Genomic DNA, 25611 nt, shown 5'->3' with positions numbered 1-25611 from the left:
TACAAATGAAATTTGAGCATATTAAGCTCATTCCTCTCTCACAATCCTCTATTCTGTGCTCCACAATGAAACAGCACTCCACTTTTTTTTGCCTCCCCCATTCCCTCCCTAACGCTCCTTTCTTTGTCACAAAACGTACTTACTTGCCATCTGTGCTCATATTTTCTGGTTTTTCTTCCTTGAAGCTTTGTGAGTTGTCTACAGAAACACTGCCAGGAACTGGAGCTGATGAAGCAGGATCATTTTTTTCAGTTTCCAGTGGTACCTCAGCAGAGCTGAAGGCTGCAGTAACCTCTTCTATCCCAGGAGAGGCATTTGTACTTTCACTGTCCTCTCTCTGTTGCACACTCCTCTCTTCCCTTTCATCAATTTCTTCTAAGCTGTATTCTGGGCTCCTTACACCTACACTCAGAAAGGAAAAAGAAAAAAGAGAAAAAACCCCAACAAAATATGAAACCACCCACAGCTCGCAATGCACAGTAGAGATACAAAGGGGCTGGGGAAGTTAACCCAACAGTTTGAAGAAGAAGAATAACTAAGACTTCTTTTTATAATTCAAGTAAAATAAAATAAGTGAACAAAACTAATTCAGAGGTTTAACACCACAGTATTTTCTGGTTCCTTTCAATTCTCTCCTTTTTACATGTAAGAATACACTCACCGCCATGCTAGTGTCCATCTGTTTCTGAATCTGAAACTACTGTATAACATTTTCCTGTTTAACTCAGGTACTGGATTAGGAGAGATCAGAATATATTTAACAATATTATAATCCCAAATTTCGTGGAGGCAGACAGTTTATTTTACCCAGATGTCTAAATACTTCCATTAGGTCTCCAGTGAGGTTTAACATACATGGTTCCTTCATACCAGAGTAGGTATGTTAGAGAACTAAAGACCAAACTGAATCTCAGTTTTGCCTATGGTTTGAACAAGTTTGATCGCTGCTATCGAAAATTTCCCATAATTATCCAAAGCGTATTAAAACACTTGGAAGTGCCTTGTGCAGTTCCCTGTGCTACAGTAGAAACACACAAAGAAAGAACATAGAAAAGTGTGAAACCACACAAAAAAAAACCCAAACAATTTTTTCAGCTACAGCATAGTTAAACTAAAAGATTCAGCAACTGGATTAGCACACATGGAATTCAATGTACCTGAAGTTAAACTAATAAATTCACCTATTTTAATTTCCAGAGGAATTAACCATCTCTAGCTTTTCTTCCCTGACAGTGATCTTCCTACAAGATGATGATTCACATTTTTCAAATATTAATAAAGTAGACCATACAATTAACCTCTTGGCTTTGCGACCTGCATTCTGTAACACACAGAAGATAGTAATTCCACCTATAAAGCACAGTATGGAGCCACGGAAGGCTACTGGCACCAACTCAGCCATACAAACAGCGCACCTTGCCTGTCCTGACCAGGGTATTCCTGTCAGCTTTGCATGAACCAGTACCTATTAGGGACAGGCCTTGCACTTGGGCAATTAGGTTTCAGTCTTTCCTCATTTGTACCACTAAATTTCCAAATGTAAACAAAGACTACCAATGAAAACAAAGCAGCAGCTTAAAGCAAGCAATACTGCAAAGCAGCAGATCCTAGAGGACAGAAAATCTTAGACTGACTTTTTTGCACAGACTGGTGTGCTACAATGCTTCCAGTACTTCTAGAAAAGTATACTTATAGAAATATAGTAAAAGGACTGTATATATTGGAGAAAGCGTCCATACAGAACTTGATTTTTCCAATAGGGATGTTAGTTAAGAGTTCTATAATACCAAAGTTACTCCTTCACAGGTACAGGGCAACTACAAAACCCAAACTTTTTACTACTTAATTACAGTTTTTTGTTTTGCACTCCTCTAAGACTCCTTAACAATTTGCTATTAGTAAGGACCTTCTCCTCCTTTCCACCTGCCCTCTTCCACCACCAAACCCTTCCATCTTCAGGTAGAGAAAAGTCACGCCAACAGCTTTATACTCCGGGAGATGATTTTAGTGACAAAAGTATGATTTTATGTGTGCAAAGATAAATATATGTCACAAGGCACAAAGAAAGCATAACAATGTGGGCAAACAACTTGCTTTGACTGTCCCACAGCCCATAACCAGGTCTCAAGAACACTGTCTTCTTCACCAGTGAGAGCTATTATGCCATGGGCCTGCGCCATCATCAGCAACAGAAACAACAACTAGGTACCTTCATACTCTGTGGAAGCCTGAATTACACAACAAAGCACAGCCAGGACTTTTGACAAAACAAATGGAAGCATTCTGGAGTTGCTGTGGCTTTGTGCCCAGGCACTGCTGTCATCTCTATCCTCTGGAGAGAAGTGTAACAAAGACTGAGTTGTATCTGCATTGGTGGGATGGAAACTTAGCTTGGGCTGGTAGGAGACATTCCTGCTATGTAAAAGTCTGTCGTTTGCTGAGCTAGGAACACTTCCAAGCTTTGGAGTGGACTAACCTGACTGCAAATGTGTAACACCAAACAAAACCAACCCTCACACTTATCCCAAAGTACTGTACTTCATTTATAAGCACAATATTAGCCTGGATTCGAGTTAATTTCAGTTACTGATTTTTCATCTGTTACTGGACACCATTCCAGACCTGGGCCACTACTGCTACAGCAGAATAAAGTCTGAATGCATCTGATACATAAACAGTCTTTAACGACTTACATCATGCAGTTATCTCCCCAGAGGAATAGTTCAGATTTTATGACTTGCTTCCAAACACTCAGTTTAGAGTTTTATATGCAACATATTGCTTCAAAGTACTTATGGCAATACTGGCTACATACTGTTGCCTTATTGCTTATATGCTTTATATGTAAATCCATATACAATATAAATTCCAGTTTTGTCTGTGTATAATTTATTCTCCTTGAACATTAGTCATTGAGTTTTAATTAGCCCTAAAAGAACACTGTTAAAGCCTACAGGATAACACTGCGAAGACATACCTGATGAGTGACATATCAACTGCAAGCCTCCTTTGAGTTAGTAAGAATCATCTTTTCACAACAGAGAAACGGCTGGCACTGCTCTGTGAGCCATTATGCTCGAAAGCACCAAAGCCAGAAAGCTTCACTACATCATGTAAATCTGCCAGTGTTTCTGCTTTTGATTCTACAGTCCTTAACAAGGTTCTTAAGAGATACTGTAACCAAGAAGATCTTATCACGGGGTTTGTTTGATGGAAACGATTTAAAAATCTGTAATTTTATAATTATTTTTTAAAAAACACTCTTTCACCCTCTTCCCTAGAAAAAAGACCGAGCATTAATTAAACTTTGGTAAGGGGAACAAAAATCATAATTGAGAAAAAAATTGCTTATAATCCCAAATGTTCAAATTAATTCTCTGTCAATGTTTATTCTAGTAGATGTACGCCTTCAAACTACTTTTGTCAAGGTACAGGCTGTTTTTACACCATGGGAAAAATGTCATTTTGCAACAGAGTTGCTGTCTATTCCAAATTATAGAGCACAGTTCCACTTAATACATATGTATCTATTAGCTAGGTACTACTTAGTCACCAAATTGAACATTTGTAATGGTTCATCACAGGGCAGAAGGTAATGCTGTATTTGCAGCTTAATTTTCTTTTGCCTATTTGCTACAGTAGTAATGCATATCAGAACTACTTTGCGAATGCCAGGCGCAGCTGAGCAAAAACTCATAATGCTTCCAGAAGCATAACAATCAAGTGCTACTAATCCAAATCCAAATCCAAATGGAAGGAAGTACTGAGTTTATGCAAAGCTAAAATTATGCCCAATTTGGCAATTAAAGAAATATTGAACTATTTTATGCATTTAAAACAATATCCAAACGTGCATGATTTTCAGACTAGAAATAGGACAAGTGTGCTGTAACTGATTTTACTGCAGGTGAGTGTTTGTTCTCACAGCATGACGGGCTTTGCTAAAAGGACCCTCTATATATAGGCCTCAGGACAGTTTCAGAGGTGCCACCAGAGAGCAGCAGTACCCCATGAGTCAAAGAAAAAAAAAAAGGCAATGGAGCTGTGCTATGTGACTTGTCTCTGCATTTACAACAAAAACACGTGCTGCATTAAGTCTTCAGCAAACGCATTGCATGAAGCCGCACAGTGAATGATGTCACTAACTGCAGAAGTAAAACCCAGGGCTGAACACATTCTGTTCTGAGCCCAGTGAATATCCTCGCATTTTAATATTTCTTTCCATTACAGCTGAAATTAAAATGTTTAATTACAAACCTTAAAAGCCTCAAGCAGAAATTCCTAAATCTATGGAAAAGCAAAAAAGCTGTTTCTCTGAAATTCAGCACTGTTTATCTGTGCAGCACTCGGGCCTTAAAGCAACAGGAAATGCAGACATTCTAGCACGGATCTATAATCTTAAGATAGAAACAAGCTCAAGAAAACAAAAAAACTTGATTTTAAATCATAGCATGATAACTTTGCTCATCATCTTAGATCCATCACATGTAGATAAACAGTTTTCAATGCAGAAAATTAAGTACTAATAAATATCACTAAGAACCACTCACTTAGAAGTGATGCCCTCTATCTGCTACAACAATTTGGAAAAGCAGAGGTTACAGCTTCATTACACCTTCAACCTCAGACTTGACAGAATAGGTTCATGCTTTGCATTTACTAAGATATGTATTGTTTCTGTTAAAGGTCTTTTCTGACAAATTATATAAATTGCCCTAAACACAAACCAAACCCGAATTTACAGATTACTGACTTTTTTTTTCTCATTTGCCAGAGATCTAGGATGACAGGTGACTTATTCAACTCCTGTGCTACATTGGTGTTTTATCACTCCAACCAATTTGATTGGCGTCCTGAAAAAGAACAGCTGGAAAACTAGTAAGGGCTCCTGTCAACTAGCCCAGGAACTGTGAGTGCTTAGCATCATATAATGCCAGTGGCACTCCACATGCTTAATGTTTATGTATTTCATTTTTAGTGAAACACATTGAAGAGTGATTTTTCCAGATACTGGCACTGATTATTCTGAAAGGTTTTATAAACTTTAGAAGAGTCTTAGATGCTGTATCTTGTATCTCACCTTCCAGCCTGATTCTTACAAACAACAGTGTTTAATAGTACAAGCTGCATAAATTGAAAAAGTATCCAGCAGCTGAAGAACTGTATTTTAAACAGCTGTTCTTTTATGTATTACATTTTCTCCACAGCACCCAATAAATGATTTAATTTAATGTATAAACCATTATTTATGCATATAGTTTATATTTACAACTTATGTTTTCAAAGGCTGTTCAGATGTGAATCAAAAGGCAGGCATGGATTTGCTCCTACCCCTAGGTTATATAGGTCAAGGGCAGCATAGGGCAGGGTTCTGAAAACAAGACTGGGTTTTATCTTTTGAAAGGTTTGTTATGAAGTATACAAAAATCACAGAAGTTCTGGCTTGTTCTTGTCTACAGCTTGTGGAGGAGGAGGGAAAACAGGGGTAACGTTTTGTTTATTAAGTGTAAAGCACAGAGAACAAGACAAAACGTTTCTGTAGACAGTAAAGGTAAAACACCTTTATTTTAGAAAGCCATATTTGTACTTCAAAAGAAAACTTAAGCTGAAGCGTTAAAATTAGTACTATACTTATGACACATCTGTAGTACAATAATTTACTGTTATGAATTATCATAGCTTGCTATGAAGTAGATTTTATCAACACATTTGGAACAGAACCAATCCGTTTCAGACTGCATTTCAGTGGCTCTTCTTTCCACTTTATGTGGGGTTGATTCTATTGATTCTGTTACTACAGAAAGTCAAGTAAGAAGCTTTTTCTGCACCAACAAAAATTCTAGATAGGATGTTAAATTGTGATCTTACAGACTTGTGAGTTCCTTAAAAATGTACCGTCTTTCAAGGAACTGATGCTTGTTGCCACATTTTCCAGGTATTTGAATCTCAACTCAGGTATTTTTTAACCAGATAACTGAAATCTGATCAAACAGAAGAACTACAAAAGAAGAATACAAAACTTTCTCTAAATTATTCTTCTCAGTCCATTTCCTATGAAACCCTCTCTGATCCAGAGAAACTAATCTTTTTCTCCCCACAAATTACAGTTAACATAACTACTTTGGTATTTTCTGGTTTGTTTGCCTTTTTTTTTTTTCCTGAGCTGTGTGTCCTAAAACCTGCCTACTTTCTCACACTTATGGGAAAATAATGGAGGATTGGTGAGGAGGATTGTAAACGTGCTCGAAGTGACTTGCAGTTGGGTGCAGAAAAACATATCCACGATACTAACCGTTATTTAGTCTTGTGTGTTTGACAAGTAGAACATCTCTGTTTAGATAACATAGACCTGTGATAGACTGAAAGGCACCCTATTAAATCTGCTTGAGATTCCTGTCCTGCTACAGGAAAGATCAAAGCACAATGATAAACTACACATGCATGAATCCCTTAAATAGAGGCTAAAACAGGAAGTTCGGTGATCCTCTAACATGAACATGGACCAAGCTCCATGGTGCCTGCATTCCTGCACATGTGCCTCTGCCCAGGTGCTGCTTCCAGGGATCCCCTCATTGGTGAGGCAATGAAAATAAAACTTTGCATTTCATATGTGGTTTTGTGGCTGTTTCTGCATCCTGCTTGTGCTGGCTAACATGCACGACGTGAGCTAATCTCATAAAGTGGTATTACTGCTCCTTACAATCTGAAGATGCCTGGCAATCACATTTTTACTTGAAGGTCTTATCTCATAAGGTGGTATTTCTTTAATGTTTAGCCAACTTGCCATACCTTCTGTTGCCTCCCAATTAAAGAGCATAAAAAGATTACCTGTCTCATTAGTGCTTTGGCTTTGATCTTCTGGTACTCGAGAGGGTGGTGAGGGTGCTTTGCGCTTCATCCTCCGTAGAGAGGAGTTTATGGAAACGGTGTCACTGAGTGGCAGAGAACCTTTCCGTACTAATCCTGGAGCGGCCTAAGAAGGGAGACAAGGGAGAAAGAAGATTATTAGCCATCAATGAAAAAACCATAAAATACCTCCAATAATTATTCTCCAAAACTTTTTATAATAAACATTTGGGAAAGAAATAATACATATCTATTACCAAGTGTATTATGTTTCTCATCTTAATTCAACCAAAGAATTAAAAATTAAAAAAATTCTAGAGTAATTGAATATATTCACAGAGTTAAAAGATACAGCAGCAAAAGAAAATCGGTTGTTACATATACTATAAAAGAGAAGTTTAATTCTTCTATGCCCAAAGGCTATTCTACAAACCCCAAATAATTCTTTTCTATAAGTAGCTAAAAATGATTGTGGAAAGAAGATTCAATTATACACCACTGCAATGATATATCACAGAGCTTCCTTCTCCATTCCTTCAACAGCAGTCCTAATTGGGCTGTGTATGTAATTACTCTTTTCCCTGCTTCAAATACTTGAACATTTATAAAAGTTTTTTGAACGCCAGTTTTCATAATATTTACCAAAGTTAAATTGTACTAAGCTGTAAAAACTATAAGATGTTAAAAACTAATGCTGTTAAAGTGTAACAATGACCTCATTATTGTAGCAAAAAAAAAAAAACAAAACAACTTTTTAATTCACAAATAATCAAAACCATTAAAAAATGGACAAAGGCTATCTGCTGAATACTTCATAGTTTTATGACAGAGGAGTCCAATTGCATTCTAAATTGTTTTAAAGGCCAAAAACTAGAGTATTTTGTTGTACAAAATAAAAACTGAAAAGAAAATTGCTCACAAGGGAAAATGAAACCAATACAAGGTGCCTGTGAAGCAGTGTCTGGTAGCTCCTGTTAGATCCTAGTAGCATACCTGAGTGAATGAACAGGGATAGTGATAACCATCCTCTGAGCTACCCTGGGCATATTCAGTCATCTGTTTTGCCCCATCTCAGTGTCAGGTATGACAGGTCCCTTCAATACTTTACTGCACTGTAAGGAGCAGCACTGTCCAAAATGTTCACCTAACTCTTCTAGCAATCATATTAATGCCAAAGCAAGAAACCTGAACCTTTTACAGCAAAGCAGTACTCAGATTCCAAGGAGAAAACAACAGAGCACAAGGTGAAATGTTATTTTAAGAACATCAGAGGATGTAGGGGCACAGCACTCTACTTATAATTAAAAATACTTGCATGCTTGAATAGTTTCTAAACAAGTCAGTTTCTAGATTAAAACATCACACAACAAAAAAATCACTTAACACTTTTATAGTTTCTTATTCACAGTTCCCAAATAATTCTAACAAAAAAAAAATTAGTATTCAGCATCTGAATTGATACAGGAGGGGATGTCAAATCTAGTATTTTCCCAAATTAGGCTTTTTTATTGTTAAATCATTTTTGTTCTTGCTGTTGGGCAGTTCTGGTTTTCTCCTCTTTGGTAACTGCTCTCCAGGCTGCAGCCCCTCCGTTCTGCACAGACACTGTTCTCTGTTCAAAGGTCTGCGCCCTCGTCTGCTTCGCACAGGCTCCCTCAGCTGTCTTAGCTGGCACTGAGTTCTGCGCATACTCGCTCAGCTAAACAGATGTCACCAGAGTTCCCTCCTGCACAGAAAGAGTATGTGTGTAGGGGGGAAATAATGTTCTCAGCATAAGAGCACAAATGCTACTGGAAGATTTTTATAAGCCTTTCCACTGCCCTTTGCATCCAAAGAAACAAACGATTTGCAAAGAGAGATTTTGAGAAAGTACTAAATGTTCCAGTTAAGGTTCAAGTGTTGAACAGATTTTCTCAGGAATTATTCAACATATGAATATTAAGAGCTTTCAAATCCTAACAAAGGGTGCAATGTGAAAATAGTACTTTAAACAGATGGAAAAAACGAATATAATGTTATTAAGACATATCTGACAAAGTTTTGGAATATACATCTGGGTGTTCGTGTGTCATACCAACTGCCAGTGGTAACCAGTGTGTTATCAGTTACACTTGAATAAAAATTCATGCTAGAATCACTAAAGTATTTAACTGTGCTTATGCAGAAACACCAGTGAACTCTGTCATAATTTCCACAACATATGAAGAAGTTCTACTTTCAACACTGTACACCCTCCTTATCCTGGAACAAGCAGGGATGGGTATGAAGCTTTTTAGCCTCAAATGTGTCCAGGCAAATTTGGAACCAAATCCTGTACCACCCCAAGCAGACACTTGTAGAGGCCAGTGCTTCCCAAATTCCTGCCTCCGTAAGCAGTGGCAGGCATGGTGCCTAGCCCTTCTTCTTGTTTCAAAAAGCAAAGGCAAGTTAAGTGAGCTACAGTAATTTTGCAGCTGGAATGGAAGAAAAAGGGCAGGGGGAGGAAGTATTTGGGAAAGAATGTAGTGTAGTGGAGCATTTCAGAAAGCATACCTCAAACCAATGGTCACTGTACACACATTTTCATACCACCACTATCTACCACTTTTCCTCCATAGTTAACTAAGTCTATCAAGAAGATATGCAGGCTGGAATATCAAAGCACATTGCTAGCCATTTTGCTAGTATTTCTTTTCTCTTTGTACAAGTATGCAGGCAAATGAGTGTCCAATGATTAATGCACTCAGTTTCTATTACATGACTTAAGCTTCCCAAAATACTTTAACTTGGCCAAAGAACTGCACAGGAAGTAATATACCTCTGACCTACTGGAAAGAAAGGACATACAGAATATGTCTGCAGAAACTCAGCTGGTGTTATTCTGTCCAAACACCCAGTATTACTATTCTTTCCTATGATTTATCTATACAATTGCCAGTACAGAAGTAAATACAGTAAGGGGACAAGGTTACGCATTTGGTACACTGAAAAGTGGATGCACACAATGTTCACCAGCAATTCTGCATCATATCAGACTCCTACCTAGTGATCTTCATACCAACTTCAGTAAGAGCAAACAGGTCTGAGCACTGCCTTCTCCCAGGTAACCCTTTCTCTGTGTAAGAACCTCCCTGATGTTCACAGTGCTCACTGCATCATCGTCCAACTTCACCAGTAACGGACTAACCATCAAGTTACAGGCAACTAAGCCTCTGGTGTAAGTTCTTAAGCACAGAACTCATTCTCACAAATATCTTAACTAAGCTGGTCTGTGACAGTGACTAATATATCTTTTGAGAAAGTTCATGATTTAGTTGCTTCCCAGTCTTCCCCTATTCTCCCATTGTCTTCCCTTTCTTTTCAAAGGAGCAGACTGGAGAGTCAATTTTCTTTAGGAGTTAGGGTTGTGCAAATGAAAGCAAGCTGTATTTCTTCATTAAGAAGTTTTATCCATAATTTAAAACTGTAAATGTTTTGACTAAAAATCTCCACTTAATTGTTCTACCCAAGCATAGTTTACATATGCTCCTTTAGCATAACTGAAAAAAGTGTAAGGAGACAAACAGTCATGGGATAAAATGAAGACATCAGAGTCTAGTCTTTATAAATAAAGCATTAGAAAGAAAATCAGCAATGGCATTTTGGACATAATCAAATTATTGTCTTTTAAAAGAAATTTTCTTGTAAAGAAGTGTTAGTACTTGAAAGTTTTATCCACCTCTATGTAAACTGTGAAGATACTGCATTATACAACAGAACTTTGCAAAAACCCTGGAGAGTCCTCTCGACTTGCAAGTTCTAAAACTTGCTAGTTCTAAACATACTTCTGGCAAGAGCCATCTTGCCCAAAATCAGAACTGACAAATAACTGAGGGATTTCAATATTAGAGACTAACATGCTCATTTCCAATCTGATTTAACATAGAGATTTGCTGGACAAACATTATCTATTAAGCTTACTAGTCATTTTCTGAGTCTTACATAGAATAGGCAAGTCATGCTATGTAGTAACTTGTAACAGCAACCCTTACATCCACTGTACTAATTTACCTCCTAAAAATAGGAATGTCTCTCCAAAAACTAGCTCTTTAATCGCTCTGAAACTGACGCAGAAAAATTCCAAACCTCATACCAGAATGTAACTGCTCATATAAAGAGAAAGCAGTTCCTTTTTCAAGGGAAAAGATGTGGAGAAGCTGTAGGAGGTAAACATTAAAACCCCTTTTCATGCTGTGAGAAGCTGGACTACAATACACTGTGAATTTGAAGAAAGACAACAGTGAATACTCTGTTCCCTTAAAGTTGGCTCATTTCGCTGTTGTCTGATGTTACTACTTTGGCATGTTTCTATCAAAACCAGGCAAACAGTTTATCCAGGCAAAGCTGACATTTCACTTTGTCTTCCTTGTTGATGTTACAAAAGAGATTTGTCCATAATAAGGCACATGCAGAAGGTCATCCTGGTCCATAGAAGAAGAAAAGTATGTATCCAGTCTGCCAAACAAACTGAAGGGCAGGCTTCACAACTTAGGCACTCTGAAAAGCAGTATGATTTGCAAGGAAATGATACTTGTATGGCAAAAGCAAATAAAAAGGAACACGGGGGGGAGGTGGGGGGCAGTAATAGAATATATTCTAAGCTTTGTAGACTAACTTCATGGGACACTACAATAACAGTGACGCTCCCAGACATACTAAAGAGTTCAGCAAACACATCAATCAGCCTGTTAAGCAACCCGAAACAGACTTAAATCCCACCAGCAGTACATATATTTTCAACAGTGGGGAATATAAGAGACCAAATTCTTATATTGTTTACACTGAAATAATTGTGCCCTAATGTGATCATTGTACTTGCCTCATTACCGAGAACTGACTTGGATTAAACAGGTAGAAATTTGCTGCTTTGAGAAAATATTAATTCATGATTCAGATGCAACCATCAAAACTGATTTTATTCTACAATGCTTACATGCTTCATTCCCAGTTCTGTATTTAGGATGTCATTTCTTGAAAAAAAGACTGATTCTTACTTGATGCATTTAAATAGTGCTCAATTTAAATTATAAAGTTGCAAATCCTGTAAATGACATTTTTATTTAAATAACATCATTTTACATTGTCCCTTGCCTAACATCTTAATTTTTTTTAGGGGAGGTGTCTTTCAGTTTACAGTTAAGTGGAACCAGAAGTTTCGATAGCTAGAGACACTTTCTCCTTTATTTTAGAGACTTCAGTGGAAGCTCTGAAAAACAAGCTTCCAAATCTTCCCCTTGCCAGCATTACTCAAGCAGTGCTTAATCTCACAGCTAAAACAAGTATTTGTTGGTTTGTGTTCTCAGTGGAGTCCTAATATATTTTTTCTATTCTCCTAATTATGTGGATACAGTTTTGAGAAATCAAAATTCTGATTCATCCATGCGAAACAGGAAAGTTGGAAGGAACGTTTGGAGATCATTTGCTCCACTTTCCTGTTGAACACAAGGTCTTGCATTAGGTTATTGCAGGAACCTGTCAAGGCATGTTCTGAATATTTCTGATGTGGGAGCTTCTACCACTCCTCTTCAGCAACATATTCCAAAGTCCAGTTTATCCCACAGTGATGAGTTTTCTTCTGTGTCTGAATGGAAGTCCCTCTGAGGCAACGACTTCTTTGTGCCCATTAGTCCTTATTCTGTCACCATGCATCTTTGTACAGAATATACACTTTTACTTTCCTTACAACACCTTCTGGGTATCAGATCCCATCTGAGTTTTCCTTTTGTTAGAACACGTATGTTCTTCAACCTTTAAACATCCTGGTGACCTTCCACTGGACTATTGCCTGGTTTTAATCTCTATTTTGAACTGCAGGAACGAAATCTGGACATAGTACAGGTGTGGCCTAAAAAGTATTGAGATTCAAGGTGGATCACACAGCCAGACCCCAGGCTGTACAGATGCTTCGGGTTACTCCATTCCAGACAGAGAATTTCAGATGCACCTATTTTAAACCTCACGCAGTTCCAGCCTGTCACTGTCTCCCTGAATGGTGGCTCTTCTGGTGTACCTGCCTGTGTGATCAATTTGGTGTCAACTTCAAGTTTGTTGAGGGTGCATTCAATTCCATCATTGAGGTTGTTTATAAAGATAAATTTAATTGGCCACAATTATAAAGATAATTGGCCACACTACCAACTCCTCAGCAGCTCCACTTGGCAACCAGTGTCAGCTTGAGCCATTGTCTACCACCATCTGAGCCGTTTAGCCAGTTTTTACCCTACCTTGTGGTTCATTTGCCTAGTCCATAGCTTACACTTTAAACGAAAAATGTTGTGGTAGACTCTGACAAGCACTTTTCTAAAATAAAGGTAGACAACCTCATCCTTTATCCTCAGACTTCTGCTTGCCCCTACCTTACAAAAGCCTTTTTTGTTATTCTTGATGACATCTGCTGCTTTGAGCTGCAGGCTTGCTTTTACATTCCTAACTGCATCTCTGCACATCCAATAAGTATCTCTGTATTTCTTTTGGGGAATTGCTTTGTCCCCTTTCCAGCCCTCACATGCTTGCTTTTGCACTTGACCTCCCTCAGTAGTACATTTAGATGAGACTACTGTTCTGCTTATTCCTTTTCTAAGTAGGTGAATGGACCACTCCTGTACTGCAGGAAGGCTGTCTCCGAAAATGCCTCAGCACTCTTATAAGGACCATATTTCCAAGGAAGTCTCTCATAAGATCCCGACTAAGAGTTCCCTGATCAAGTTGAGCAATATGTACTATACAGTCCAAATTCTTTCATTAGATGACATTTATTGGAAAACAGATACTAAAAAAGACAAAATAGTTTACATGAATTAATAAAATTAAAAGCTCAGAGCAAGTATTTGCTCACATTTAAGTCCCAAACTCTGTATTATCTGGTAAATCACTGTGTAATCAAATCGTAATGAAACAAAAGTCATCCTAAAAAAGACATGCCAAAGGCTTTCAAGTTCTAAGGGAGCTGCACACATAAATACAAAACAGAAAATGCACACAAAAATATAACTTAATCCGGACTTCTGTCCTTTCTTTGTGGGCCGTTCGACTTTAGTCAAATCACTTCAGATGAATGAGAAATGTCAGCACAAAATAATAAATCTAAGCAATTTTGTTGAGTGACAGATCCTAGCCTAACAGTCATACATTACTGTTAGACATAATAGGATATGAATCATTTAAAGCATGTTGACATTAATAAATTATTTTCAAAAAAATTTGAATTCAATTAAAAGACAAACACGATGAGGTAAAAGAAGATCATGATTCCTCCCCCCCCCCCGCCCGGAAGGTTCTTTTTATTAAAATACAGAAAGAAATCTTTGTCTTCTTCAAATGATAAAGCTTTTCAGCAGGACACGGTACACAGATTCAGAACTTCTGTTAAACAGTGCTCTCTTGTGGTTCTGTGCTTCAATAAAAGAGTAAATGATCGTATAAAAGAAGTCACAGTTTGAAATTTCTTGTCTTTGAGTTTAACCCAAAATTCATGCCTTAGATTTCTATCTGCATTTTATTTTTCTAGCATACCAATATCCCCATTTATCAAATATCACATTTAGAAACTGCATTTAGATGCTGTATAAAATAATTTTTAAAAATTCTAATGACAATTTTAGCCTTTGTCATTAATTGGAATTACACAACTGACAATATGCACAATACCAGGAGAATACCTTATGCATCAGTTCTCCCACATTCTTTGGCAGAATTCCTGCATAGCATGGGATATATAGGTTACTTAAATATGTAGCCCACATCTCATAACTTCAATTAAATATATAACTATTGGATTAAAATAAAGACCTTACTTTAACTTGAAGGGAGCATAAAATTGCAAAGACTAGTCCCCAAGATTTCCGTCTTTTTTAGTAAGGAACAACCTTCTCATTACCACATGTAACTAAAACATCAAACATTATTGGAAATATCAAAACATCAATTACTAGATAGGATACGGTGAGACAATGTTCTCACATTTAAATATACTACCTATTCATCCACAAGAACAAAAAGGTGCTCACAATACCAACTTATATAAGAAATCGGTTTTACATTTTCAAAATACTATTTTGAATAGTTCTTTTGGATACACAATATAAAGTTTAAAAGGAATGAATCTTTCCATTTCTGTAGTTATTTTCCAACTAAGATTTTTAAAACAAAGTACGAAACTTTCCTTCCCTGTTTATTTCAAGCCTCAGCAGGTATTAATAGGGTTATCAGGATTATGATGTCTAAACTTCCTAAGAGAAGCGAAACAGACATAACTAACCTGTTCATTGCTATCAAGGCTGTTAGATTTCACAATATCAGATGTTGGTCTGACTTGGGCTTGTGCAAGTTCCTGGGGAGCACTCTGAGAATTTGGCATAGGCGGTAAAGGAGCTCTCCGTTTCTTCGGCATTTCAGATGGCAGAGTGTTTGAATCATACTGCTTGCTAACAGTGTTAGATCTTGTGATAAACGTTGGTCTTGGCTTGCTTATCAGTGGAGTTGCTGGGGCACTGGCAGCCTTGGCGTGCAGGGTGGGGGGAAGAAAACAAAATCCAAGTTACTTATACTCTCTGGAAAATGATCAACAGTGATTGATTGCTCAATATGTATAAGCAAAACTTCTAGAACCATATTCAAAGTTACACCTTACTTGTTCTCTTTTCTTCTTGCTTCGTTGAAAAAAGCTGAAAAATCCTTTGTTCTCTTTTTCCTTCAGAACATCTAAGTTTTCAGATTGGTAGGAGTCTAAAATAGAACACAATAATTCTAGATGTTATTTACTGCACAGATTATTTCTCCTGCATTCTTACTATTTCCCTGTCTGTCATTTCACATCCTTCATTCTTGAAAGGATATACAAAACACATTGTAAATTACCTATGTTAATAGCTTTTTCTAAATGCTGCGAAATTAACAGGTTTCCTACCACCCGTGTTCTTCCTTCTTTCTCAGAGCTCAGAATAGCTGAGTTTCAGGTGCTGTTTATACCCCTACCACTTAATCCAGCCTATCCCACCTGTCACATGTTATGGTTCATGTAGAGGAGAAAAAGAGCATCAGCCTGCCCAGCTCTCAATTCAGTTTAAATTCACGGCAAAGTGTGAAGTGGGACAAGTCAGGCACAAGCCTGCGCATGGTATGGCTCTGGAGAAAGATCACCGAAACACCTGATAGGTGCTGCAAAGGTGACTGCATGGCAGTCATAGTAAAGATACTCAAGTCCATTGTGGTACCTTGCAGAATTTACTCTCCTTATATTGTCTTCTTCATGTAGATGATTTGTAAACCTAAAGGCTGTCTCTAATTTTTTACTAGATTTAACTTTGTTAAAGGCATTCCACTGAATGCAAATGCAATGAGGAGAAGAAATCAGAAAGGCCCCTTTGGGGTCTCAGTACAGTATTAGTAAAGACATGACTGTAAATCTAATCAATTAATCAATCAATCAATCCAGAGTAGACCTATACAGAAATCCTTCACATATAACTGGGTATATCCATTTCTGTATTATCTTTTTAAATATGCATTTATGATAGCACAATTACTCATGTCATAGTGAAGCAGATGTTCTAATAGCAGCAGACTGTAATGTCACATAAGTGCTACAGTTTTACTGCCTATTTCAGTAAATCGTACCTTGCAAAGACGGTAAGTTTAAATCAGCTGGTGATGTGGCTATAGAAGGACAAAAAGAAAGAAAATGTGAATCTAAATCAAGGATGCAGTTATAAGTTACAAACACAGAAAGTAAAACTCAATCTTCATTACTCGGAAAATGTAACTAGGTATTTTACTGACGTAAAAGGATGTGTATCTTTACTATCTAAATGTTAAAAGCCATTTAAGAACTTGAGTCTGAAGACATAAAGCACAGACAGAAGTCTTGTAAATAAGGAGAGTGTTCACTTATATTTCTGATGGAAAAAGAAAAAATCAGTGTACAGAATAGTTTGCTCTGTAAATTTTAGATTGTAAGGCAGCTCAGACTTGGAAAGCAAAGAGGAATGTAAAATTCAAATATAATCTGAATAAAATAAAATACGAATTTAAATTCTGCTACAAGGCACACCTCACCACTTGCTTTCATAAAGCAAGCTCAAAATGTAAAGCTCTGAAGCTGGCTGCAAAATTGAAATGCTGAACTACTTCATATCAAGAGAACAGTTCCTAGCCAGGCACTGCTGTGTAGAAAGCAGATATGCCCTCATATTCCCTCCTAAGGATTTTTGGCTGTTGATTCAAATGAAGCACACGTCATACTGCTCAAAAGGCAGCTCTGCCGGTCTGTAGATGAAAGCAGTAGCCAGACAACAAACAAGACAATGCACTATGGGCACATGTAGCCCAAGGAACATGTTTAGGCAAGTTAAAATACGTTGTTTTCCAGTGGGAAAGAGAAAAATATTTCATGTTTGTTTTCTCCATGGAAAAAAAAGACATTTTTCAAATCTCTCACTCTCCTGTTATTCCAGATAACTGGCACTTGCAAATTGAGAGAACTCTTGAAACTGTAAGCACAAAATGATAAGGTTACCATATTAGGTAGAAATGAGGAAAAAGACAAAAAAGAGCCCCCCAAACCCCCCCAGGTTTTAGATTGGAAAGGAGAACAAGCAAATAGAACAACAGTCAAGAACAGGAGTAAGTCGGTATTACTGCATTCTGTATGAGGCAAGATTTCCTGTGAGAAATGTCTGAAACGGAACAAACCACACTGTACAAAGCTTTTACTTGTAGTACAATAAACTCTTCACGAAAAAGACAGGTTTACAAATACAGCTAAAACCAAGCAATAGGAATGTCTGTACAAATACAAGGACGTTAGTTAGTTCATTATGCCCCTGGTGGGCCACAACTGAAAAAGATTATTACTCCTTCACAATCTATAAAATTAGCAAATAGCAATCCGATAGACATAAATACCATCAGAATATTCTAACACTTTTAAAATTTTAAATAATTTTGGAACAAAACTATATTTCTCTAATGTTTTTGTACTTTTCAGCTCATCATGATCCTTTATCTTCTTATAAGCTCAGAGAAACACAGTGTTGTTGGTCTTTTGGGGGAAGGAAAGGAAGAGGTTGCTTACAAGTGATGATTTGTACTTAGCTATCTTTACTGGTGCATAACACATTGTTAGGAAATAAGACCTTTTTATAGCACTTCTCAAACGTAAGTACAGATAAACTTGTCCCAGTTTCAATTTTAAGGAAGACTAATTAGATATATACTATATGCTAGAAATCAATTTCTTCAAAAGTAAAATTATCCCAACAAAATGTATACATTATTGAAATATTAAGTAATTATCTTTTCCACAATTTTCTGCAATTCACAAAAGTTACCTTACCTCGACTGATATCCATGGCATATAATTCTCTTAGTCCAAGGTCATTAAGAGATTTTGTCACATCAAGGGGTTCTTGAGACTGGTAATCCTTCAGCAGCAGAGTGTGTGAAGGATCAAACTCACATTTGCTACAAATAACTGGAATGAGTTCTTGAAGGGGTGAATGTGGACTAACTCTTATGACTGTCTTCTGTGTCTTCTTGTAGTTTATCACTACCCTTACTGTTTGCTGGAGAGAAGAAAACTCCAGTAAGTATCACCGCAAATTGTGAAACAACTGTCATTTTTATAACTGCCTTATAGCAGTCACAGGAATCCCATTTGTGGCCAACTTCACCAATGTTAGTGATTCAACACTACAAGAGAAACTATTTTATGATTTCCTGCTACAGAAGAAAAGGGCACATGAAACAGTCCGCTCCTTCTTTAGTATCTGTCATTTGTCTGTCCAGTAGGGCACATTCCAGGAGTGAGATGCTCTACTAGGTTACATTACGGAGCTGTAAAAGTCAGCCAATGAGCCATGGGTGCATGTGCATGTACACAAGTAGGGTGAAAGTAAGAGGGCAGAAGAAGAGTTCCCCTGGCCCTGTTTAAGTGCTTTAGATAAATTAAACCCCAGGATCTTTCTCTACAGCAGAACAACAAAGGTAGAAGGAAAGATTGAAGCAGCACCCAGAAGTTACTTTAGTACTTCTAAAACCTCCTGCCTCCTCAAGGGTATATAAAAAAAACCTGGTTAACAACAAAAAAGTACAGTATGTATTAAAGAAAAATGAACATACAATCAGAAGGGCATATATATCACAGCATGACAGATGGCTCAAGTTGTTGATTTTCAGTTTATAGAAGGCTGTATTCAGCTACACTTCATCTGCAGAATTTGTCAAAAGGACGGTAAGGCGTGGGAATTCAAATAATATTCTAATGTTCCCTTCTTTCACAGCAAAGATGTTTTCTGCAACAAATTGAAATGTATTTTACCTAGGAGGAGGTTATCAAGAACATGGAGCCAAGCATTTCACAGGGGTGCATGGTGAGAGGATGAGAGACAACAGGAAATACTGAAACAAGAGGCTGACCTATGAGCTCAACTTCTTAAAGCCAATAGTGATTCTAATTTCTCAACATGCTTTAATTTCAGTTCTCACCTCTGGTATAACTGGAGCAGGTTTCTTCTTATCCATTTGTTTTGGCTTTAAAATCACCTTTTCCACTTCAAGCAGTCCCACTGGTGTGTTAGGTTTGAATTTAATCTGGCTATTTTCTGCTGATAACAACTCTATAGTATAACTTGATGGATTTAAATGATACTGTGCACAGAGAAAGATCAGCAAGTCCATCATGGGCTTTCTGTAAAAGACAAATGGAACTGTCACAACAGACGACAATTAAACAGGCAATAACAAAATGTGCTGCTAAACATTTAATCCAAGTCATCCTTTCTCTTCCATGACTAAATAATTATCGCCAGCCACCAACTTTAAATATCTTCAACATAAAAAAAGAGACAAAAAAACCAGCAATGAAAAAGGCAAAGCCAAAAAAAAAAAGGAATACACTAAACAGAAAATGAAACCAGCTTGCACAGAAGTATGACATGTGCTTGAGCAAAGGGAGAAATTTTGTCTTGTATGAAATGATGTTTTTCCTGAGGTCAGCAGGGACATGTGCATTAGCCACCTCATCTGGTTTTTAATGGGAACTTAGCAGTGGTGATAAATACCCTGCTACTCATTAAGAACAGTTTCCTTCCACCAAAGATTGACATTTTAATATCCATTCTGAGGTTACAAGGTACTTTCTTTTCAGAAATACCAAGCAGGAGCTATCTGGAGGAAACAGGAGAAATCAAGTTTGAGGAACCCAGCTTTTAAGGAGGTCTTGCATTAGGGATCCCAAAATGAGAGCCAGGTGTTTAATACAGACAGAGGGAAAGAACCTAAATAACAGTGTAGAAGCTGAATGCAATTTTATTTTAGAAGCTCTGTGTGATGCAGCAGATGTCCTTTTCACAATGAAGCAAATTTTTCATATGTAGTAATGAATTGTGCATCATTGTTCACTCAGTGCTCGATAAAGAACACGCAGAACAGCACATTAAGATATGCTGAACATTCCCAGTTGCTACTGGAATAAATTTATTAAAGCTGTACTTTAAACAGAAGCATCACAGATGTTTAAATAGACCAAAGGGAAGAAGAGTATCCTAACTTTGCATGTTACAGCAACTGAATAAAGTTATAATACTATCAGGTCACTGCAACTGGTCATTCCTGAGTTTGTAGAGTTGGGCAATCATCTGTAAGGAGCATTTCATTTTGATGTTCTCTGCCTCTCCCAGTTACAACTACAAAGAGGGAAATCTATCACCTGCTCTGTCTCACAAGGATATTATGAAAAGAATTTACAAGTCTGTGAAGCAATCAAATGCTATGTTGAAAATGACACTGAAGTGTCCAAAGGAAAATTAATACAGGGTTTGGCTGGTATGGCTTTATCAGAAATCTTAAATTCTAGATGTAATCTCATAACAGACGCAAGTATTGATAGCATAACCAAATGTGAAAATAGATAGCTTCCACAAAGATCCATCAAGCTAAGCAAAATTATAGACAGTATGAAGACAGTTAATACATTTATTAAGTTGGAAGTTAAATCAGACTTTTTATATGATATGGTTCTGTAAAAGAATTAAGAATGACTCAACATTAGAGATTATTGCGAACACTGCTCTTCTACCCCCTTTAACCCTCCAATATCATTCCTGTTTTCATTTAGCCTTAAAGAACAAATGTTCCTTAAGCAAGCTGTCTTCTGATATTTAGAAGCAAGGCTGGACTATCTGGTGCACACACTGCATTTCCAGAAGATGGAAATGGTTTGAAAGCTGACAGATATAGTTATTGCAGGACTGTTACTTCTCATCCACCCCCCTCACATAAGAAAATTTCTCCCTGCTTAAATGGCAGAAGAATACTTGCCTCAGGACACAAAGGCAGGAGGAACAGTAAATAAAAAACATACAGAAATGAAGCACCAGGGAGTCAAAAAAGCAGCTATCTGATGGTCTGAAAAGGTATAGAAGAATGTAATATATTCCCTGTGCCTTCATCTAGATGATATATAACAGCCTGAGGAATACCATGAGCAGTGCACTGAGCACTGCAGACAACTAGCTATACCTCCCTTTTCACACAGCTAAACCAGAGTTTATTTCAATTTTACTCTCCTGCTCCAGTTAGAAGAAAGAAGAAAAAACTACTTTATTTCTTGCATTTCTGGCAGAGAACAAGTACGTCCATCTTACCCTAATAAGAGCTGCAAATGCAAATCATGTCATTCCCCTATGTCACTGGCAGGAGAGGCAAGGAGTGACCCAGAAGAGACCACAGACACTACTTCTGTAGCGACCTTCCTAGTTATCAGCCTATCCAATAAGTTACCCATTACTTTTTTTTCTGGTGCATTTATATACACTATTTTCAACAGCTGCCCTTCCCTCTGGCCTTCAGGTACCAGAGAGGGGTTAAGAACACTGAAGATGACCAGGGCAAGAATTCACAAGCAATGATCGCAAAAAGCCACCCTATGGAAATGCACCGTGGTGACAGGGGAAAGCCCTCACGTTAACCAGGCACAGCAAGTGGCAGAATGGTAAGTGAGAAACAGTTGCTCACAAACAACAGACAGGTACATGCAAACTAGTACATGAAAACAGTGATTCGGTGCAAAATTGCTTTCCATTCATGCTTCCAGAAATTATCTGCTTGACTGGAGGATGCTAGACTAAGTCCCGTCTCCCCCTCCACTGGAAGCCAAGACACCTCCAAAGACTGCTTTAGACAGATATTCCTACTGTGATATAAAAAGCAATCTTTTTTGTAATCACATCCTCCAAAACTTGTAACACACTGTTTTGCTAAAGCCTTCAAGGATTGCAGGTACATAAATCACATTTAATAGCTTCCATGATTAATGTTTAGTAAAACTCCAAGAAGTGGCCATCAGCTGCCTCAGAGTACCTCATCTGCTTGTCTTCCTCTATCTAATTTTAGTAAAATCTTTATTTGCAACTTCTTTACCTTCATTACCTTACTTAACTTTTCTGGAAATCTCTGCTCATATATTTGTTTACATATTGCCACACCCCTTCTTCTCTCATCTATTTGCTTCTGGTTCTTCCTACCTGACTAAAACACTAGTAAAAAGTGGCTAGTAGTGTTTCGTTACATCACCTAACTGATAGTAAAGTTGCACCTTCACCTATAATGTTATGTTTGTAACCAACACTGAAAGGTGTATTTGAAGTGACTGGATCAAGTGTTTAAAGCAAAAAAAAAAAAACAAAACAAAACAAACCCATCACATTTCTACACTCCTCCCTAAAGTCAAGGGCTAGAAACCTGCTACTTAAAAACAAAAACCAGAAAGTGGAGGTTCTTACATAATCAAACTTTAGGAACAAGGTTTTTCTTCCTATCATGAGCCTCACAGTAAGCACCACTGAACAAAAGACTCCTCTGTCAGCAGCCACCAAGAGTATTCCCATCAGGGAGGGAGAAAGAAAAGAGAAGAAACCTACACACAATGTGGCTTTCTATAGATCTCCAATTACTTAAGCCCATGGCTTCATGGCCTTCCTTGCAAAACTATTTACTAATCCTAGTCACTAAAAGACATTTTTTACTAACAAATGTAAGTACAATAACTTTTGAAAAGTAGGGCAACACCACAAAGCTTATTATTCACTAGCCAGCTATATGGAGTAAACCAACGGTTTGTTAAGAATATCTTAATGACTTTTTTCTTCTTGGGCTTCAAATCTTGACCCGTTCCTTCGCCTGAACAGTGGACCTTCACTTCTTACCACTCACTGCTCCTACCATGTGGGGCTTTTTTTTTTTGGAGGGGGGAAGTTGTCTGTTTGTTTTTAAATAATAGTCTGTCTGTACCCCCTGCAGGAATCCTGGTGACAGGAGAGTGTGAATGCCACCATCAGATTCTGAACCAAATCACTATCATCAACTACTACAAATTGGTGTCTAGACTTAAATAAGAGAATCAATCCACCTATGCTTGAAGTTTCAGAATGAGGAATGAGCTATTTCAGTCCTCCTTCCTTTCTCACTTTTTTGCTTTAGTTGCTAATAGATAACTCAAGGATCAAAAATTATTCTCTCTTGTAATCTTTTTCTATAAAATCTCTTTCAGATTTCATTCTGATCCTCTTCTGCCTACTTCTACTCACTCAGGATATTTAGGTGTGTAACACCTTGCTTTGTTCAACATAGCTCTCACTAGCCACTATGAAAAAGTAGGGAGCAAACCAAACCAACTTCATCTGAAAACCGTAGAGAAGTTTACTGTAGTGGACTATGACATTTGAGCACATGGCTGTACAAACTCACAGTTTTGCTTTTTCTAGTATGAGATTTTGAAAGGTGTTCTCTCCTTGGGAGCTTTGAAGCTGCTTATCCCTGATCATGAAGAGGAAAGGGACAAATTAGCAATTTATGTCATTTCTACAGGGATCTTCTAATTTGTCCATAAAATAAAACTATCAAGACAGTGCAAAACTAGAAGAAAAGATAGTTCAAAGTATGTTTCATGGTGGACTGCAGGTCCCGTACAGTGTCTCCCCTCATTCCAAGTGAGCCCAGCAGTGCTAATATAGGTTCTTATTTGCAAGAGATCAATTTATGAAATCAATTACATACAGGGTCTTGACTGAAAAAAGAAACAGTAACTGTGGGATAATAAAACTGATCAGGAAATAAGTGCGCTTCCTGATAAGCCTGTGAGGCCTGTCTTGAACAGGGAGTAATTCTACACAATAAAGACAAAGTGAAGATACGAGCAATGTTCCTTTCTGGCACTTTGTGTTCAGCAAAGTGAGACAGTGGGCACCTGGTACTCGTAAGCATGGACAAAGGGAGCAAAAATAAGGAAGAGAAGTGCCTCATAGTGTACATGTGGAGTCTCACCTTTAAGAGTGCCATGGAAGACACCATGTTAGCAGACAGCATGAGAAATATATCCTCAAATTTAAGTTCTCCTGAAAATCACATGGAGTTGGGAAGGGGGGCAAGAAGCAGCCACAAAAGTTCACCCACTGCAGTTCTGGAGAACATGCTGGCATTTGATTTCTAAGAAATGACCTCATGAACAATGACAAAGCATATAAACAGACTCAAGCCAAACTATCTCTCATTAAGAATTAGCTGTAACTATACATTTACATTACCTAATTTAAATAAATAAATAAATAATTTCACCTCCTTGCTTTCAGCAGCAAAGACACTGGCAATACACTAACGCAAGGACAACATACAGATAGTATATTTCAGCTTAGGAAAGCAACAATCTGGCATCCTAATTGCTCTCATCCTATGCTTTGCTTAGGAGCCTTCTTGGTAGGCCTGCTAGGATAATTAATATAACATTTCAAATCCCAGGATTTCTGATTTCAACACCAGTCAATGTCCAGGTCTTTCTGAACTAAAGGTCACTTGAGAGTTATACACACAAGCTACACTACCAATTATCAGACTAAAATACGTGTTTTAAATTAAAACCAGCTTGAACAAACTATATTAGTAAACAAAAAAATAAATCAAAGAACAAAAAAAAAAAAAAGAAAAAAAAAATCCAAGCTGTAGCTAAAAACTATTTCTTTAAAGCATTATAGATTTTGTCTGAAGTGATGACGCCATTCTGGGGGACTGCTAATAGTCTACAGGTAGTAGTGCTGTGTAAGTGCTGAACACATGACTTTGTACCCAAACAGGATTCAGGAATTCATTTTTAAGTCCAACAAGGAAAATTGATGTGGGAAGATTCAGTGACTCATACAAGCCTACATTTTTCTAGAGACTTGCAGTGACTAGAAAGAGCAAGTATGGCTACACATCCTGATAGATGCCATACACCATCTGGAGAGAATAAAAAGTCTCTCCAAAAGGTAAGTAAATGTATTAAGTATATGTTTCCACACTTACCCCAAAATCATAGCAGAATCATAGAATTATTTAGGTTGGAAGAGACTTTTATGAGCACTGAGTACAACTGTTATCCTAGCACTGCCCAAGTCCACCACTAAGCCACGTCCCTAGCTGCCCCATTTTACATGTCTTAAATACCTCCAGGGATGGAAACTCCACCCCTTCCCTGGGCAGACTTTTCCAATGCTTCACAACCCTTTCTGTGAAGAAATTTTTACTAATACCCAAGCTGAACTTCCCCCGGCACAACTGGAGGCCATTTCTTCTCATCCTATGGCTTGCTCCTTGAGACAAACACCCACCTCACTGCAGGCTCCTTCCAGGTAGATGTAGGGAGTGATAAGGACTCTCCTGAACCTCCTTTTCTGCAGGCTAAACAACCCCAATTCCCTCAGCTGCTCCTCGTACGAC

General features: G+C 37.7%; 1 protein-coding gene across 7 annotated transcripts in view; it reads right to left on the bottom strand.

Annotated features, from left to right (window-relative positions):
• The window catches only part of COBLL1 (cordon-bleu WH2 repeat protein like 1), an 84086-nt gene that overhangs the window by 10073 nt on the left and 48402 nt on the right, over positions 1-25611 (bottom strand). For 6 of the 7 annotated variants that reach the window (XM_061343823.1, XM_061343807.1, XM_061343832.1 and 3 more), the window contains exons 3-9: positions 19348-19549; positions 18197-18425; positions 16480-16518; positions 15494-15588; positions 15122-15361; positions 6829-6973; positions 144-402 (exon numbers count right to left, since the gene is read on the bottom strand). In XM_061343823.1, the coding sequence (XP_061199807.1) occupies positions 144-402; positions 6829-6973; positions 15122-15361; positions 15494-15588; positions 16480-16518; positions 18197-18425; positions 19348-19549 (1209 nt within the window). The remainder of the gene's footprint in view (positions 1-143; positions 403-6828; positions 6974-15121; positions 15362-15493; positions 15589-16479; positions 16519-18196; positions 18426-19347; positions 19550-25611) is intronic. The other variant, XM_061343830.1, reaches the window with a different exon arrangement.

Source organism: Neopsephotus bourkii, unplaced genomic scaffold (assembly GCF_033783945.1).
Source record: "Neopsephotus bourkii isolate Nb327-2 ecotype Australia unplaced genomic scaffold, CSIRO-AGI_Nbou_v1 NB_196, whole genome shotgun sequence".
In the NCBI taxonomy this organism is placed as follows: domain Eukaryota; kingdom Metazoa; phylum Chordata; class Aves; order Psittaciformes; family Psittacidae; genus Neopsephotus; species Neopsephotus bourkii.
This window is presented reverse-complemented; position numbering and strand designations above follow the sequence as displayed.